Source organism: Alnus glutinosa, chromosome 11 (genome assembly GCF_958979055.1).
Source record: "Alnus glutinosa chromosome 11, dhAlnGlut1.1, whole genome shotgun sequence".
Lineage (NCBI taxonomy): Eukaryota > Viridiplantae > Streptophyta > Magnoliopsida > Fagales > Betulaceae > Alnus > Alnus glutinosa.
The window spans coordinates 28,694,607-28,713,740 of record NC_084896.1 but is presented as its reverse complement, the minus strand read 5'-3'; the positions used below and the strand labels follow the sequence as shown (position 1 = coordinate 28,713,740).

At 41.3% G+C, this 19,134-nt stretch overlaps 2 protein-coding genes and 1 pseudogene across 2 annotated transcripts; 1 reads left to right on the top strand and 2 right to left on the bottom strand.

Moving 5' to 3' along the window:
- Positions 1–139: 139 nt before the first annotated feature.
- LOC133881859 (endoglucanase 25-like) lies at positions 140–4,293 on the bottom strand (annotated as a pseudogene).
- Positions 4,260–12,339, top strand: LOC133881369 (uncharacterized; the record flags this gene model as incomplete). The annotated part of the gene is made up of 3 exons (XM_062320283.1): positions 4,260–4,481; positions 4,632–4,849; positions 12,252–12,339. Coding segments are annotated over exons 1-3 (528 nt in total), but the record flags the coding sequence as incomplete, so codon positions are not given.
- A 1,145-nt stretch (positions 12,340–13,484) lies between these two features.
- Positions 13,485–16,191, bottom strand: LOC133882713 (uncharacterized). Its single transcript, XM_062321927.1, has 6 exons — positions 15,954–16,191; positions 14,957–15,776; positions 14,509–14,753; positions 13,973–14,408; positions 13,757–13,858; positions 13,485–13,664 (listed from the first exon to the last, which is right to left on the bottom strand). The coding sequence occupies exons 1-4, from the start codon at positions 15,969–15,971 to the stop codon at positions 14,109–14,111; spliced, it is 1,383 nt and encodes a 460-aa protein (XP_062177911.1). The 5' UTR covers positions 15,972–16,191; the 3' UTR covers positions 13,485–13,664; positions 13,757–13,858; positions 13,973–14,108.
- Between the last annotated feature and the right edge of the window lie 2,943 nt (positions 16,192–19,134).

Here is a 19,134-nt window from a genome sequence, read left to right as displayed (position 1 = left end):
TCAGTAGCAAACTCTGCATGCACGATGCACAACACTTCATAGAATGAAAATTATACGAAATGTTTTTCTAATATATATATATATATAACGAAAAAACAAAAAACAATGCAATAAGGTAATTGTAGGACTTAAATGGAAGTTATTAGCAACCAATCTCAAACTGTTAAAATTCTTGTGTTCAAAGAATACGTGATGGTTTCATACATATGTACTACATATATCACATCCCAAACAAAGAGGCATTCCCAAATACGAGTGAGCAATTCTTAATGCTGGTCTTGAATCCTTAACCTGGCCCCAGCCCCAGCCCATTATATCGTCTATCCATAGTCACAGAAAAAAGATGAGTACCAACACAGCATCTCATGGTTTCCAAGGTGCCGGAGGTGGTGGTGGAGTTGGAAACATGGGGGGAACCGCAGAGAAAATGGTGTTCTTGTCAATCCCAGTAGTCCTGTCACCCGACAAAGCCACAAGTGCCGCAACTAAACCAGCATTACCAGCAATAGTTGGCTCCGTGTAATTGTAGTTTGTACGAACATCATGGAAACCATCATGCTTGTCAGGCCAGCAACCATAGCTCCAACAATTGTATTTGGGTTTGGCTTAGCAGAGTCCCTCCATTTCCATCCTCCTTTACAGTTATAATTGATCTTATTCTTAGGGATAGATGCGCCTCTATGGTGGACATGTTTTGGGTAATGATTACCAAAACCGACAATATAGCTCATCTTCCGAGGATTTTTGCCGAGGATGTAATCAATCTGCAGAACACCACAGTAAAAGATGAAGTAATTTTCCAACATGTATCAGCAGTAACTTATTATCATGTGAGCAGAGTCAAGTCCCCTAGGATACCTTGTTGAGGGGATTCATCACGCACCTGTGTTTTGGCAAATTCACGCAAGACCTCAGTTGAATAGAAATTGGGTCCACAATACCATCCAGGTGTATCTGCAGCATCGAGACAGTCACTGTACAGAGTAGCTAAAAAGGCTGCATTGACCACATATTGAAGAGGTTGAGGCCTTCCATGGTTTAACTGAATCAAGCCCCCTGCAACAGGTCTCCAAAAAATCAGAGTGACATCCCATACATACAAAAAACTAGATATGGAATAATATAACATCAATGGAGTTCACTACCCAGATATAAGGACAATGAAGTAGGAGGTAATGTACCTTTGGTTCTATTAAAGGTAGTGAAAATGGGTAAATAAGAGCACATAATGATGTTAGTCTGATTGTGGAATGTACCTAAAATATCCTCATATGGATATCCAGGGCTCAAGAACAACCGCAATCGGCTTAGAAGCACCTAAACACAAGATAACAAGGTCATGTCAGAAATGAACATATGGCCAGAGAGCTCTAAAGTAACTAAGATTGTGAAGTTCTTAACTCAATGAGCTTATACATCAAAGAAAAAAAAATCAGAGGGACCCAGAAACTAGTAAACTTGGTCCTCTAAACATACGAATTATATTACCATAATCAGAAACATTATAATTATACCGAGGTAATATCAAACAATACAAAGTTACCTGAGCACCAGCAAGCTTGTTGTCCCAGCTCAGCACACCATAATCAGGGCCTCCCCAAAAAGCACCTGCACGTTTTACAAGGCCACGTGTAGTCGCAAGCTGAAGATAGGAGGTATTTCCAGTTGCGTAATACAACCAAGCTCCACCCCATACGAACTCATCCCAGTAACTAGTGGAATTATAGAAAATTGCAGCTTCAGAACCACCTGGACTGTATCTTACCCTCTGATCCCTTGAAAACTTGAAGAGTGTCCTGGCTCCATGGATGAGTTTTTGTGAATACACCTTGTTGTCTTTAAAAACAATGGATGCAGCAGCTAGAGCAGCAGCCATTTCTGCACCGAGATCTGAGCAGCTGGAACATTCAGTCACAGGTCGTTTATAATCAATGTCCTCAGGACGCATCCAGCAATAATGATCATTAGCAGTTGTACACCCTCCAGAAGTATCCCCTGACCCAACCTGTCAACAATGGGGGGCAAACCATAGATTATCCACATACTCTACACGAGATCCAAAGACAAACTTCAATTACATTATGATGAATGATCATGTGAAACTCTCTACACAGCAATAGAAAGTGAAAAGAAAGTCAATCTTTCACATTGTAGAATCAAAATATTAACCACACTAAAGTCAAACTACGCTATAAACACCAATCCTGCAAGGCCTTTTCTTTTCCCTGAAGCCAATTTTTAAGGAAACCAGCCAACAAGCTCAGAGACACAAGCTTATTCTCCTAAATATCCAGAAATGTAGAAAGACCAACCATGAGCAGTTAAAGCTAAAAAAACGAAACGATCAAGTCTATAGCTTTACCTGTGCAACAAGCCTATCTATGGTAACAGCGGAACTATTGAATGTCTTGAGAAAGTAATCAGTCCCCCATTTAATTATCTCTTTGATATAGTTGAGCTCCCCAGCAGCCTCATATTTCGCACTGTATTCAATTACACTCCAGCTCAGCATGGTCATGGCAAACGATGAAGGAAAATTGAACTTGATAGCATCTCCAGCATCATAATAGCCGCCCACCAGATCCTTGTAAATAGGCGACTTTTCAGACTTGCCATCATCCAGACAGGAGCTACCTCTCCAAGAGACATTATTATGCTTTGGGAGTTTCCCAGCTGCAATTACCAAGTCAAAGAAAAACAAGAAAAACAAATGTAAGAGAGTCGTTATGGTGAGGAGAGAGATTAAGAGAATGATGTGGTTTTCTTGATTGAACAACTGTTATTCCAGGGCTGTGTTTGGTTAAGTTTACGGAGAAAACTTGGGAAGTGGAAAATAAATAAATGATCCCAAGTTCTTAATCTTTCATTTGGATCACCAAAATGAAAAGTAACGTAAACTATGAAAATTACGTCTTAGATTTCTCGATGTTTCCCTCGTCTCTTCCTAAATATAAACAAATTCAGTTACAGTCGCTAACAGAACTGTATGGTGTATATGTTTAATTGAACTATATATATATAAGAAACATAAAAATAAAATAAAAAAATAAAAATAAAAATAAAAATAAAAATAAAAATCGAAATCTCAGGTAATTGGGTACGTATGTTCAGTCTGTAATCATTAAGTCTACCCGTGAACTTATTCGTGGAAATGGGTAAGATCTTTTTTTGATAAGTAAAAGTAATTAAATCACAAGAAATGGGTAAGATCTAGAGCAGCCGAAGAGGAACAGAATGAAAAAAGAGATGACTTTAACTGATTCAGTAGGTTTAGCATAAGCAATAACTCAAGACAAGGAAACCCATTGAGACGAGGCAATAAAAGCAGATCTAACATGAAAGAGCAAAGGCGAGTAAGGAAAGTTACATCGTTGGCCGTTGAAGAACATGAGAGCCTAGTGGAGGGCGAGGGTGTAGTTGTCAGGGGGAGGATGGGAATGGTGGTGGCGCGGCACCATCTTGACGATGAGGGTGATGAAGCCGGCCAAGAAGGCAGAGACGAGCAGAGTGCCCACCGTCCAGACAAAGATCTTGCGGCTGACGATGATGCAGCCCAGATCCACGTACTTCTTCTGCTCGCCGGGGCCCAGCAGCCAGCTCCGCTGGGTCTCGTCGAGAGGCCGAGACAGCGCTGCCCTGTCCAAATCCTGCAGATTGCGGCAGCGGTCGTCGTCCGTGGCGGAGTCGGCCGCGTTTATCTCCAGGGGCCCACCCCACAGATCCCTTCCGTACATGATCGTATATTTCTAATCTCCTCTTGGTGAGCTTAGCTTCCCCAATTACTCCACCGACCTCAGAAATCCAGCATTGTTCTTTTCTTCTAATCATTTATTATTGTGGAAAATAAAGTTTTTTCTGTAAATAGACCTACAGCGAGAAGCATGCGGAGGGATAAGCTTAAAACAGCATTTGCATAACTTTTGAGTGGTTGCTCTGATGGACTAATAAGGAGGCATTACCATAATCACCAAATGTACTGTGTATTGATTGAACTTCCCTGAAAAAAAAAAAAAAAAATTAGATGCCCTGATTTTTCACTTTGCTATTTAGCTAAGTATGCTATGTCTACCATGTTCAATTCTATATAACTTAGCAAGAGAAAGGATATATATATATATATATATATATATATATATATATATATATATATATATATATATATATATTAATGAAGTACTTTTGCTATGTGGAAGCTCTAAATTTTTGCTTAATTTTCATCTAAAGCTTTTCCAATTTCACTGCAGGTTCTCTTTCCACTGATGCAGTGGGAAGCCACTGCCTTTGGCCGTCCAGTTCTTGCCCTCGTGGTTGTTGCTTCTCTGGCACTTTTTCCTGTGTTCTTAATCCCTTCCAGCCCTTCCATGTGGTTGGCTGGGATGATTTTTGGATATGGAATTGGGTTTGTTATAATCATGGTTGGAACAACTATTGGGATGATCCTCCCCTATTTTATTGGACTGCTATTCAGTGACCGCATTCATGTAAGACTTAATTAGCTTCTTCTTTTTTTTTTTCTTTTTTTTTTTAATTGGAGAAGACTTTTATTTTTATTTACACCTAATAATGATTTAATGAGGTGGGAAACGGTTTTTTTATACCTGTCCCTCATCTGTCTTGTCTTCATTATGCAGCAATGGTTAAAGAAATGGCCCCAGAAAGCTGAAATGATTAGACTGGCTGGAGAAGGAAGCTGGTTCCATCAATTCCAAGTGGTTGCTCTCTTTAGGGTTTCACCATTTCCATACACAATTTTCAACTATGCAATTGTGGTAACAAGTATGAAGTTTTGGCCCTACTTATGTGGATCAATTGCCGGAATGGTCCCAGAAGCTTTCATTTATATCTATAGGTTTGTGCTCTGAATTCCTAATATGATTATTTTACCATGATCATGGTTCAAAGAAAAATAAAATTAGATTTTCCTATTCTCTAGTGTTTATTGATGGCAAACAAATAAGTTACAACCAAATATGGTCAGAAATCCTTTGATAAATGAACTAGTTCGCCTAATTAAATTCCTTGGTTATTCTTTTTATTTCCCCTATATTTCATCTATGGTGACTCTCACTGGTTCCATTTTCATATACATATACAAATATGTATTTTTTTTTCTAATATATACAAATGTATATTATATTATTTGGGTATATGTACATGGGGGATACTGGCGAGGTTTTGGAGATGAGGAGTTTGAGAGAAAGTTAAGCTGTGTCGGGAATCAACTTTATCTGGATCTACAGAGTCATGAGCCGAAGGCACTTCTTCTAACTTATGGAGAGAATGGCATGTGGGAGAAGTAGGGATGTAATCGAGCCGAGCCGAGTCGAGTTTGAAAATTTCAAGACTGGCTCGTTTATGAGTCGAGCCTAAATAGTCGAGCTCGAATTCGAGCCGAGCTATAAATTACATGTTCAAGCTCGGCTCGTTTAAAAGTCGGGCGAGCTCGAGCTCAAGCTCGAGTTCGTTGAAAATGACATTCGAGCCGAGCCGGGTTATTGGACAAGCTAGGCTCAACTAGAGCTCGATGTAAACTATTAAATTTTTCAATGAGTGATCAAAGCAGAATTCAAGCCCAAGTTTATGAACAACCTCTATGCATTTATTAATAATATAAATATATAATATGTAAGTATATAAGGCATATTATAAAATATATTACATAATTATAGTTTATAAGTAACAAATTAATAATATGTTATTATATACAACTACATAGTATAAACAATGGTATATGTATAATGTGAACAAATAGTAAATCTAATATATTCTATATAACTAAGTAACTATAATATAAGTATAATATATAACTATTGTTAACCATGTGTGATGTGATATATGTGTTTATATATATATGCTAACTATTTAATATTGTTATATTGTTATATACTAACTATTAATAACTTAATATGTTAATTTAACATACTAAATATTGTTATCAAAATATTATAATTAATATGTAATATTATATATATTATACTATGTTTACTATTTACTAATATATATGTAAGATATGAACGAGCTAACGAGTCGAACTAACGAGTCGGGCGAGCGATCCGGTCGAGCTTTAAACGAGTTGAACTCGCGAGCCCCTATCGAGTTTTGTCGAGCGAGTCGGGTATGTATCACTTATTAATCGAGCGGGTTTCAACAGTAACGATCGAGTTTCTACAGTATCGAGCTCGAGTTCGGATCGAGCTAAACCGAGCGGGTATCGAGCGGGCTGTCGAACGGACTGGCTTATTTACATCCCTAGGGAGAAGTTGTAGGGGAGTGAACCATTGTCCGTCATTCCGTTGGCAATGGGTGTGGGTGAGGGGACTCCTAATAAGCTGTCTTCCAATTGGGTTGTTTATAGGGTGAAGGATTTTTGCCATGTCGTAAGCTTGAGATTGTAAAAAACGAACGAACAGTGCAGAACACAAGGGAGTTGGACAAGTAAATGTTACCATTGAAAACATTAACAAACAAAAAACCAACTCATTTGATCAAAAAGATGATCGCAATAGTACATTCACTTTGAAAAGACTATCCAAATTAATATAAAGATAAACTCGGTGAAATAGAGATCTAGAGTATCAAAAAGGAATTGAGCAATTCTTCCTTTCGCTTTTCCCTTGATAGGTTTGATAAAAAGTGGGGCTTTGATTCCCAAGCGGAACAAGCCGGGGAAGCTAAGACCAATCACCATACCTCATCAAAGAGATATCATTGTCATGGATGCTGTCTCCATGGTATTGGGTTCAATCTTTGAAGACACCTTCCTCAATTGCTCTCACGGCTTTAGGGTTAAAAGAGAGAGAGACAAATCTTCTTTGCTTCCATACAGAGTTGGGGGAGATGTTGATCACGTAATTCAAGCAGACTTTTTAGGTTGCGAAGATAACACCAACCATTAGGCTTGTCGTGTGATGGGTTCGAGGGTAAAATGTTGGTATTATTTGCCGAGATTGAAGCAACTAGAGATCATTCTTTAATGAGGAATATGTCTATGTACATTTGACACCAGGGTCTAAAGGCAATTGGGAGTTAAAAAGGTTGGATTGCTCTATTAACTGTGAAAAGAAGGGGGGACAATCACAAAGAGGGAGAGGACAGGGGAGGGGCTCAAATGGTGTTTTATGAAACAAAAAATAGTAATGTGGAATGTTAAGAGGGTGTTAGAGGGTTGAATGCGCTTAATCAAAGACCGAGGATCAGAATCTTTTTTTTTATAAGTAAATATTAATTAAATGATTAATATTTAATCATTTATTGGAGACGAAGCTGGAAAATGTTTCAAGGGAGGTGATTTGGAGATTATGGGGTTGCCAACATGTGGATTGGTGCTATATTGGGATCAAGCGGGGACTCAGGTGGAGTTTTGTTAATGTGGGATAGGCGGGTGGTGGAAAAGATTGAGGAGTATGAGGAGATATACAGTTGCTTGCTCTTTGAAAAGTACTGATGATTATTTTGTTTGGGCGTTTGGGGGTGTGTATGGGCCGAATGATGATGGGAATAGGAGGGTTTTGTGGGATGAGTTGGCTAGTTTGATGAGCTGGTGGAAGATGTCATGGTGTATTGGGAGAGATTTCAATGTGGTTCGGTTTCCAAGCGAGAGATCAGGTGATTCAAGTTATTCTGCATCTATGGCGAAGTTTTTGTATTTTATTTTCGTACAAGGATTGGTGGGTATACCGCTTGTAGGGGGCAATTTACTTGGTTAAATAATCAGAAAGAGAAAATATGGTCTAGTATTGACAAATTCTTACTATCTCCAAAGTGGGAAGAACATTATCTGGAGGTGACACAGAGGTGACTGCCAAGACTACTGTCAGATCACGTTTTGTTGTTTGATTGCGGGAAGCCCAAAGGAGGGAGCATGTATTTTAAGTTTGAAAACATGTGGCTGAAATCTGAAGGTTTTGTGGAACAGGTTAAAATTTGGTAGATGTCCTATGATTTTCATGGTTTACATAGTTATGTGTTGGCTAGTAAGTTAAAAGCTTTGAAGGCAGACTCGAAAAAAGGGAATGAAGGGGGTTTTGGTGACGTAGGGAAGAAAAAGAATGAGTTATTGGAGGGCATTCGGGATCTAGATTTAATTGCAAAGGACCTTGGTTTAGTGGAGGAGGAAGGGATGAAGTAGGTGGATATGTCTAAAGTGTTGGAGAAAACTTTCTTTTTTTGAGGAAGTGAGTTGAAGACAGAATTCAAGAGCTTTATGGTTGAAGTAGGGGGACAAAACCACCAAATTTTTTCATAGGGTGGCCAACTCACATCGAAGAAATAATGATGTGGAATCTTTGAGTATCAATGGTTCTATATCCGATAATCCTATGGAGATAAAGGAGCATATATTACATTTTTACAACAAATTGTATTCTGAGCAGTGTACTTGGCAGCCAATGGTGGATGGTCTCTCGTTCCAATCCATTGATGCGAATGAGAGTACTTGGTTAAAAATGGAGTTTGAGGAGCAGGAGGTGTGGGAGGTGGTGAGGGGATTGAATGGTGATAAGGTGCTAGGACCGGATGGTTTCACTATGGCTTTTTTTCCAGAAGTGTTGGGAAGTACTGAAAATGAATTTTTTTTTTTTTTTTTTTTTTTTTTTTTTTTTTTTATAAGTAAGAAAACTTTATTAAAAAAGCGAAAAGCGCTCCTAAGTACGTAGGAACACCCAGCTAACTAACAAAAAAAAAAAAAAAAAAAACCCACAAGAACCTACGCACGCACAAAACCCAAAGCCCCCCAAAACTCAAAATCCAGAAGAAACTCCCAAAAAGCCCAAACTACAAAATACATCCCAGAAGAAACCCCCACCCAAAATACATGAAAACACCCCCAAAACCTTAAACCCGAAATACAAGCAAACCCAAAAAACAAAGGGTAAAACCCAAGAACAACAACCCTCAAAAGATCCCAAGCAAAAACCAAAAGCCTGAGGAACGACCCACAAACCAACCCAAGCATACAACTCTACAACATAAGGTTTTTTCCTTTCCTACTCCTAGCAGAAGGCTTAGTGTTGCCATAGTTGATAGAGCTATGCAGATTTAGAAGTTGTCTCTTGCCTTTGGACTTTTGACGCGATATCATTTTGTCACGCTGAAATTCTTCTTCCATGGCATCCCGAATAGCCAACGCCTCCTCCCCAAAAGCACCCTCTGACACCCAATCCAAAGGCAATACATCCCAAAAATCAACATCATCCTCCCAAACCACAATCTCCCCGTTATGATCAAAACTGATCGGCTAATTCCGAGATTGGGAGAAACCCTTACCCTCAAAAGGTGAAGAACTGGAGCAGCCTCTAGGAGGGGAGGAATGCCCGACTATCCCCCCCATCAACGACCTTCTGTGGCGAAGAGGAAGTGGTTGTCAAAACCGGGCAACGGTTGAGAAATCCCTTTCTAAGAAAGTCCTTCACTGTAGGCTCAGCACCCTTTTTCATTGGAGGCTCTACAACCGAAACCTTATTAACAGCTAAGTCGGCGACCATCTTCGAGGCTTTTAGGGAATCTGAAAGTAGAACATCATTCCACTTACACGAAACCCGTTCCCTAAGTACCCTCGCCTTCCTGAAATACCTCTGAAAAGGCTTAGAAACCACGGGAGGAGAAAAGTGCAGCTTCTCCCCCAACTCAGTCGCTCCAGCGGAAGGAGAGGCCATGAGTTGGGATACTGCCAGAGAAGCACCGAAAGGCTTAGAGGCAGTGACCCGGCTAGGGTCCACCTTCAAGCTGCTAGACCCTCCCCCTAAAGAAGAAACACGAACTGGAAAATCCCCTGAAACTGCCGACGAGGAGGTCTCCGGCCGAACAGACGGCACCGGAAAAGCAAAAAACGCCCCTGGAACTGCTGTACCCTTCCCCGACGAAACAGCCTCCAAACCCCTAGGAGGAGAACGCACCAGAGAGAACCCAGAAGAAAACGAACCAACCGGAAGAGCCCCTGGAACTGCTGACGACGAGAGCTCCGGCTGAGACGGCGCCGGAAAAGGAGGCGTCCCTGGTTCGATTGCCGAATGAGCTTTAGGTTTCGGCAGAAGTCAGGCCAACCAAAAACCAAAACGTTTTCAACCCAGGCCAGACCCGACAAGCCGGCCCAAAAAATTCCTAATAGTCCGACCCAAGACCACTTTCAAACTGTTGACCAGCTTGCTCCACGTGCGCAACATAGAACGTTCAAAATTTGAACGTGGGGAAGGTTTCTTGCCTAGCGAATCAAGAGACCGGTCTTTAACCAACAGATCATGTGGGCAGCCCACCGTCGAGCTCAAAACTTGCTCAGCATGAGTCAGCGCTGGGAGGGGATCAAGAGCACCCGGCTCCTCCGACGAAGCCCTCAACCCGGAACGAAGTTCCCCCACCAAGGGCAACTTATTCACAGCAGAGGTCGGAACCGAGCACAACACCTCCGCAAAGGATGGCCCCGTCCACTTTGAGGCCAAGCCCAAGCTCGGCCCTAGCACCTTCGCATCCTTCTTGATTGACGAAGACGGAGAGCCTTGCCCGCTACCCACCGTAGCAGAGAGGAAATCGACAGCCTTACGCAACTCGCCGGAGAATTTCTGCCATCGCCACCCTCCACGGCCCTCAGGGATGATAATGAAGCCTTTCCGACTGCCCAAACCAAATACTGTCGCCTCTAAGAAGCGCCCAGTTCTGTTCCCACCCCTCCGAGCAATCAAAATTTTTGAACCTTCTCGGAAAGACTTGACAAATTCTTGATCTTCCGGAATACCCATTAGCACCTCCAACGTCGACGCTAACCAATTAGAGCACTGAGCACTCAGTACGACCTCACCCAAAATGGATATTATGGCCGTGTTTTCGGAATTTCATAATTGATGACAATTTGAGAAGAATTTTAATGCAACGTTTGTTTCTCTGATTCCAAAGAAGACATGCGTTGTGGATGTGAAGGATTTTCAGCCTTCTAGTTTGGTGGGCGGGGTGTATTAAATCATCTCCAAGGTTCTCGCTAACATGTTTAAGTCGATATTGGGCAAGATTATTTCTAACTCACAGAATGCTTTCATTGGAAGTTGATAAATTTTGGATTCAGTGCTTAGAGCACTCCTAATGGCTTATGCATTTCTGTGTAAAATGGTTAACCAAAGCTTACTTTATCTAGTTTAGTTAATTAGTTTTAAAAGACATGATATATCCGATTATCAATTCTTTCTCTACATCATTTAAATAATCTTTTTTCATCTTTCTTTGTTCTTTTCTTTTTCTTTTTCTTTTTTCTAAGAATATTTTTTTTATAATCAATTTTTTCTCAAACGTTCTTATTTTTCAAACAGTAATTTTTTGGCCCCTTCTTTTTCTTTATATTTTTTTCACTTCATTTGCTAAAGACGTCCTTTTAGTCTAGAAAAAAAAAATGCTTTGTCCTTTTCTCCCGAAAGGACTATAACTCACGTCCTTTAGCAATAGAAGTACCACTATTCTTGCACATTGTTTTTTTCATTGTGATTTCGCGAGAAAAGCATCAGAGAGAGAGAGAGAGAGAGAGAGAGAGAGAGAGAGAGAGACAAAGGGTGAGAGAAACGAAAAACAATAAATAAATAAATAGATGCATCCGTAAACAGTGTAACATTACATGCAGAGTTACATTGTTAACGAATGGATGACAAATGCATTTTGCATTTGCTTTATATAATCTGATGGAATGACTTTTTAGTGTTTTGATTAGCCATTTTGACTGAAAGGAGGAAATGCACAATCGGATGGGAGTGCTCTTATTGCTAATGAATGTTTGGATAGTCGACTTACATCAGGGGAATCTGGGTACTGTTGAAATTGGATTTAAAAAATGCATATGATCATGTCAATTGAAATTTTTTGCTTTACTTGGTTAATAGATGTGGTTTTGGGGAGAAGTGGAGGAATTTGATAGAGTTTTGTATTTCTACGAGGAGATTTTCCATACTTGTGAATGGAACTCCGTCTGAGAGGAACGTTCAGTACTTGGAAGACACAGAGACATAAGTGATAAAATTGAGGAAGCTTGTGCTTAACATGTTACATCTCTGGATAGTGGCTCACCATAGCTTGATTGTTTCTACTTTTGCAAATTTTTTGAATTTATATTCTTCTCTTGCTTCATATTAGGGATTCTCTTTGTATACTTTATGTGGACTAGAGTTGCATCCCTATGCATTCTATTTAATGATATGAAATTACTTATCAAAAAATAAAGTATATATATATATATAGAAATAGATATGTTTCATACCATGTTGGTTGTACATTCTATGCAGTGGTCGGTTGATAAGGACATTAGCAGATGCAAAGTATGGGAACCTTCACCTGACTCTGGTCGAAATCATATACAACATTATCTCCTTCATTACACTACAAAAATGTATGCACTTTGACACGTGCATTTTGACACGTGTACAGTGCTGTACACGTGTCAAACATTTAGACACGTGCACTTTGACACGCGTAAGACGCGTGTCAAATGTGCACGACATTAAGTGTACAAGTTGACACGTGTATTGAGATACACGTGTCAAATTTGACACGTGTATCTCAATACACGTGTCAAAGTGTTTTGACACGAGTATTTTTTTTGACACGTGTATTTAGATACACGTGTCAAATTGGTTATATTTTTTTAAAAAAAATCCAAATCGAATTTTTTATTTAAATAAAATTTTAATTTAATTATTTAATTGTATTTTTAAATTAAATTAAAAATACGATTAATTAATTAAATTAAAAATTTAATTAAATAAAAAACCCAATTTGGATTTTTTTTCTTCAATTTAGTTTTGGTATTGGTTATTTAAAATTATTTGGTATAATAATTTTAATAGTTATTTCAAATTTTATTATTTCCGACCACAAATAACAAAATATTGATTTTACAGAAAAACTACACAAAATAATATTACACAAATCATAAGTTAATAACGTATTCGTTAACTAAGCAAATATTTACACATAAAAATTAATTACACAAAATATCTACAAATCTGAAGGGCGTCCCTGCGAATGAGGAGGTACCGTCCCAGGCGTGTTATCGCCAACCGGCGATTGCTGAGCAAGGAATGGTGTAGCGGGCGAAGGTGTAGCGACAATGGAATGCTGGGTCAGCCGTCGTCCAACAGGCGACAACGTACCAACCGTTGTCGAATTACCTGCAAATCATATAGACAATTAAAGTATATAATATTACTTGCAAAATTAAAGGGGTAATTAAAATAAATTGAAATTAATTTTTTCCTACACACAGTATAAATCATACCTGCAGATGCACTACTAACAGACGACGTACTACCTACGTGTGCAGGTGAAGGCGTACCAAGACATGGTGCTGATGCTCCCATGGAGGACATGAAGACCTCAACCTGTCGCAGGCGCTGCTCCAACAGGTCATTCCTCGCTCGCTCAGCCTGTAGCTCCGCTTGCATCTCTTCCATCTTCCGAGTGTTTTCGGCCCAATCCCGAGACGTGCCCTGAGATGGTCCCCCTTGTGACCGAGGCCTATATGAGAAACATGTCCCCTGAACAGGTGTGACGTTCGGCCCAACCTGCCGAACCCTCCCTGCATACTCAGGCCTCCCAACCGCCTGTTCGTAAGCGTCGTTCGGTGCCCAACGCACCGTGTCTGCGGAGACGCTTTGCGTGGCGGCTGGATCACTGGATAAACTCTGCGTCATCCTCTCCTGTACGTCGTCAACATGAACAAGTCATATATTGAATAATGACAAATCACACATAATTTTAAAAATAATAGTAAATTAAATCAGTAGCATACGCATAGGACCCGTGTACGTTCGTTCACGTGAGTGCCGTCCTTCCTTGTGTGGGTCTTCACGAACGACGCGGCGCGAGTGGGGGGCGTGCCAGATGTACATGTCTGTCGTCATGCAGTTGACATATATAAGAAACAGATAGCGATAAAAATAGTATAAATAAAAATAAAAACAATTATCAACAAATATATATAACATAAACATATATATTTTCATACCTCCTCGTGATTAAATCTGGCATAACTTTTAGATCCCGTACAATGAGGAAGGTCATTCTGCTCGCGCAGCCTCTTCATCCGTTCAGAGGTTGCCTACGCATTTAACATGAAAATAAAAATGTAAGCATTGACACACTTAAATTAAAACTAAAATTAAATAAACTGTTATTAAAAAACCACAACATTTTCTTGGCCTACATACGATTTTTTGCTCACGGCACCAATCTCTCAGCAGGAACTCTACATCTTCTGCGTCATAGTTGCCAAAAAAATTGTCCGGCATTCTCGCACGGATAATCTCGGGCGTGTCACCGTCTCTAATACGTAGTTTGGTTTTGAACCTCGACTTCCACGAGCGGTGCTTACGGCCAATATCACATAAAGCCTCCTGTTGTGCCCTGCGCGCGTCTACTGATACAGGTACATAGAACTCCTCCTGCACATTCAACACATTTTTATAGGTTTAAAAACTTCAAGAAATACATTAATCTCAAGTTTAATTCAAATAAATAATTAAATTATATTCATAGACATACCATCAGCGCGTCCCACATTGCCTGCTTAATCTGCCTATTTACCTTCGCCCATTCGTCCCGCATGTGTATGTAGGACCCACTCCTGATCATCTTGCCCTCAGCCCGCCGAAATCGATTGCAGGCCCGTCCTACAGGTTGTATAGCAGCATTGTACTGCAATACAACCTTCTTACCCCTCGGGAGGACCCAGTTTCTCGCTGGGTCGTCAATCACCTCATAATAAATGGTCCCGTCTGGGTTGTACCCTAATGAAAGAAATATTCAACATTAATGTTAAATATTTAATCATAAGATTAAAGAACATATATATATATATATATATATATATATATATATATATATATATAAAACAATTTCTAATCAAATATTTATTTATTTAAAAACCAAAAAAAAAAAAAAAAATTGGTAAGAGAATCTGAGTTTTAAGGATGTCTAAATATGTACTTACCCATCAACCGAATCTGCTCAATCCGTATGTGCTGGGTCGCTGGGTCGCCCGCAACCTCCTCCCCAACCCCTCCGGCTTGTGGATCCTGCTGATCATCATCTGAATCCATATCCTGGGGACTACCGGGGGCCAACTGATCGGTACCCAACATCGCAACGTCCTCCTCATGGGTACTCTGGCTCCCCCCCACATCTGGCATCTGACTCTCACCGGAAAGTGGCATCTGGCTCTCACCAGATAAAGGCATCTGGCTCTCTACATGCCTCGGGCCCTGACTCGCCCCCGATGCTGGCATCCGTCTCGGCCCCGGGCCCTGACTCGCCCCCGATGCTGGCATCTGTCTCGGCCCCAAAATCTGGCCAGGCATCGCCGCCTGTGTCGGTATCTGTCCCAACCCCATAGCCGGCATCTGCATCTCCCCGGTCTGTGACAGTGGAAATCCTACATCCTGCGTCTCACTATCAGGGTTACACGTCATAGGTCCACTATACGTATACGGAAAGTACGGCGCATAACCCTGTGACCCCATCCCTTCTCGCAGCCACCATCGATATGCGTTACCCGGTTGGGTGAACCCTATCTGAGATAATGTCGGCAGCTCCGACAATGGAGAGCTGCAAGGTCCAGCTGTGCTGCTCTGTCCGTGATCTGACGTGGGCACGGCCACCGTACCCGGCAACAATGGTCTATAAGGCCCGTCTGGGTGGTGTGGCCACGCTGCAGAATACAATGCCGTCGAAACAGTGGGCGTGGTCATGGGGGGCACGGGTGGGCTAGGTGCCCGATACGCATAATGAGGGGGTCTCTGGTCCATCAATACCTGCGAACAAATGCAGACAAATTAATTAGAATATGTTTTTTTAATATATTTTTAATGAACATACTAAAGAACAGCGAAATTTATACAATTAATAAAAATTTGTATTCAGTACAAGCGAATTGTACAAACAATATATATATCAGTCAAGTGTATTAAGTTCAAGCTAATTATACTCACAACAAATACATCAATCATTGTATCACGGGAGCTTCAATAGGATCTACGTCGGGCCTGTCGTACTCGAATTCGTCATTCGTATCTGGTAGGTCAGCAGTGGCTAGTACGAGCGGTACGCACTCATGGTAGGTTGTACCATCCTCATTACTCCCATCCCCCTGTCCAACGTCGTACACGTTGCGCGGTTTGGTCCTAACCGCACAAACCCAATTTGGGTTCCTTCCATCTTCTACGTAGAATACTTGATTCACCTGAGATGTAAGCACGTACGGCTCGTCCTGAATCTGTTCTCCCCTGTGGACGAGGTGATTGAAGTTGACAAACACTAGGCCATACTCGTCTATTGTGAATCCTCTGTCCATTGTGGGGTCTGCCCAATTGCACTTAAATAAGACGTACGTAGTCCTGTCATAGTACTCGACCTCAAATATATCGGTTAACTGTCCGTAGTACGTTTCGCCTTCAACGGTAGGAACACAGACGCCGCTATTCTGAGTCCTCCTTCCCACATCATGAGCAAGCGTGCGAAATAATTTTCCATTTACCACGTACCTGTTGTACTTCACCGCTGTCTCCTTTAGCCCTCTACAACGCATAACCAACTTGTGGCCCAATTCCTCCCTACGTTGATCGTCCAGGCCATCGACCTATGTTTTAATTACAAATAGTAAACATCACATTGGGTTATAATCCTGAACCCGCATAAATTTATCCAATTTAAAATTTACAACTATTTCCTTACATATGCACGGTACCATTCGCAGAACTGCTCATGATGTTGTGCTTCAATAAGAGCCTCCGTAATGCGACCCCTAGTGCATGATCGCCTAAGCGCGTCTTTGTGCATCCTACATTCAGCGTATACAATTATGTAATAATTGTTATTAATACTTTTACTCGAATTCTGCTAAATATAAGGTTAGGACTACTTACGTCCGCAAATTGTGAAACTCTTCAGAGTTGAACACAATATAACGATGAATCTGGTGCATTATCAACCGGTTCATGGTAACACGCGTGCCCGCTCCCTTGGATCCATCAGGATTCCTCTGAGGTCTGTTGTGGAATGTTGGTGCGTTATTCAGATACCTTGAACAGAACGTTACCAGCTCGGTCGCTATGTACCCCTCCGCAATGCACCCCTCAGGAGCTGCTTTATTGCGCACATTATTTTTGAAATTCCCCAGACTCCTGGTTTAAACACATACACGACAATTTAATTGTCGTCAATTAGGATTACAATTAAATAAAAATATTTATTTACATATTACGCCGAATTTTACCTCTCTGCCGGGTACATCCATCTATACTGCACGGGTCCGCCCAGTCTACACTCGCGCACAAGATGCACAACCAAGTGGACCATGCTGGTAAAAAACCCTGGAGGGAATATCTGTTCTAGCTTGCACAAAGTGATACAGACGTCACCCTGCAGTCGGTCCATATCTTCTTGTGATAGCTTTGTTGAGCATATGCCTCTAAAAAATGCAGAAATCTCCACAAGAGGTCTAACCACTTTATCAGGCAATGACTTACGCAGTGCAATTGGAAGAAGCTGTTGCATCAGTATGTGGCTATCATGGCTCTTCAAGCCGGAAATTGTACGGTCCTTGAGCCGAACACATCGTGAAATGTTTGAAGCGTATCCGTCCGGGACCCTAACATTTCGAAGAACCTTCAGAAAATTTTCTTTGTCCTCTCTAGACATTGTGTGACAGGCAGCGGGAATATACGTTTTACCGTTGGCGGCCGTGAACGAATGCAACTTAGGTCTCAACCCCATTTCCTGCAAGTCCAGCCGAGCTGCCAAGTTGTCCTTCGTTTTCCCTTTTATATCCAAAATAGTGCCAAGTATATTGTCCATGACATTTTTCTCTATGTGCATAACATCAAGATTGTGCCGAAGCAAATTGTCTTTCCAATACGGCAATCTGAAAAATATACTTTTCTTCTTCCATATAACATCGGAACTCCCTGCACCCTTCTTCCGCTTCTTCCGTTTCTTCTTCTTACCCGCGGTCTCATCTCCAAACGCAACTCCGTCCAACTGTTGGAGAACCTCGTATCCGCATGGCACAATCGGTGCGCTGGCAAATTCTTCGGTACCGTCAAATGTCCTCCTGTTAAGCCGCCACAGATGTTCAGGCGGCAGATATCTCCTGTGCCCCATATAGCAAAATTTGCACCCGTTCTTTAAGCGTATAGAACGCGTCGATTGCATACAGCAAGGACATGCCTTCGCACCCCTGTTAGGCCAACCTGATAAATCTGCATACGCTGGCAAGTCGTTTATCGTCCACATCAACTGAGATCGCATAATAAAATTTTCCTTCTTTGAAGCATCGAATGTTCGTACCCCTACATTCCACAGTTCCAGCAACTCATCAATCAATGGCTGAAGGTAAACATCAATATCCATACCTGGTGAGCTCGGTCCAGGGATAACCAAGGAAAGGATGAAGGACGACTGTTTCATGCACATCCAAGGTGGCAAATTGTACGGCACAAGCATTACGGGCCATGTGCTGTGAGATGTGCTCATGTTCCCAAATGGATTAAATCCATCTGCTGTCAAACCAAGCCGGACGTTTCTACTCTCTGCCATAAAATCTGGATGTAAAATGTCGAACGATCTCCATGCCTCACCGTCGGCCGGGTGCCTCAATACGCCATCCCTAGTGCGGCCTTCTGCATGCCATCTCATATGGGGCGCAGTATGCTCAGACATGAATAACCTCTGCAACCGTGGGATGAGTGGAAACCACCTCAAGATCTTCACCGGGCGTTTTTTTCTCGCTGATATGATCTCACCATCATCATCTACATGTGTATCAGCCCTCCACTTAGACTCTCCACATACGGTACATGAATCTAATTCTTTATTGTCTTTCCAGAATAACATACAGTCGTTACGGCACGCCGGAATCTTCTCATACCCCAGACCCATGCCACTTAGGAACTTCTTCGCCTCGTACGTGTTATCTGGCAATGCCTCATCGCAAGGAGGCAACAACTGATTGATGAATTCCAGAATGTCTGAAAAAATCTTGTTACTAATACCTCCAACGCACTTCAAGTTGTACATGTGTACAGTAGCACTCAATTTACTGTGCTTTGTACCAGGGTGAAGGGGCTTCTCGGCAGTCTTTAACAGCTCTTGGTACTTCAATGCGTCCCCGCA

Excerpts from the sequence above, each read along its gene's own strand:
- LOC133882713 (XM_062321927.1), bottom strand. Across the intron at positions 14,754-14,956 it reads TGAGCAGATTCGGTTGATGG|GGTACAACCCAGACGGGACC; the intron begins GTAAGTACATAT and ends TTCTTTCATTAG. Across the intron at positions 14,409-14,508 it reads CAATGTGGGACGCGCTGATG|GAGGAGTTCTATGTACCTGT; the intron begins GTATGTCTATGA and ends TTGAATGTGCAG.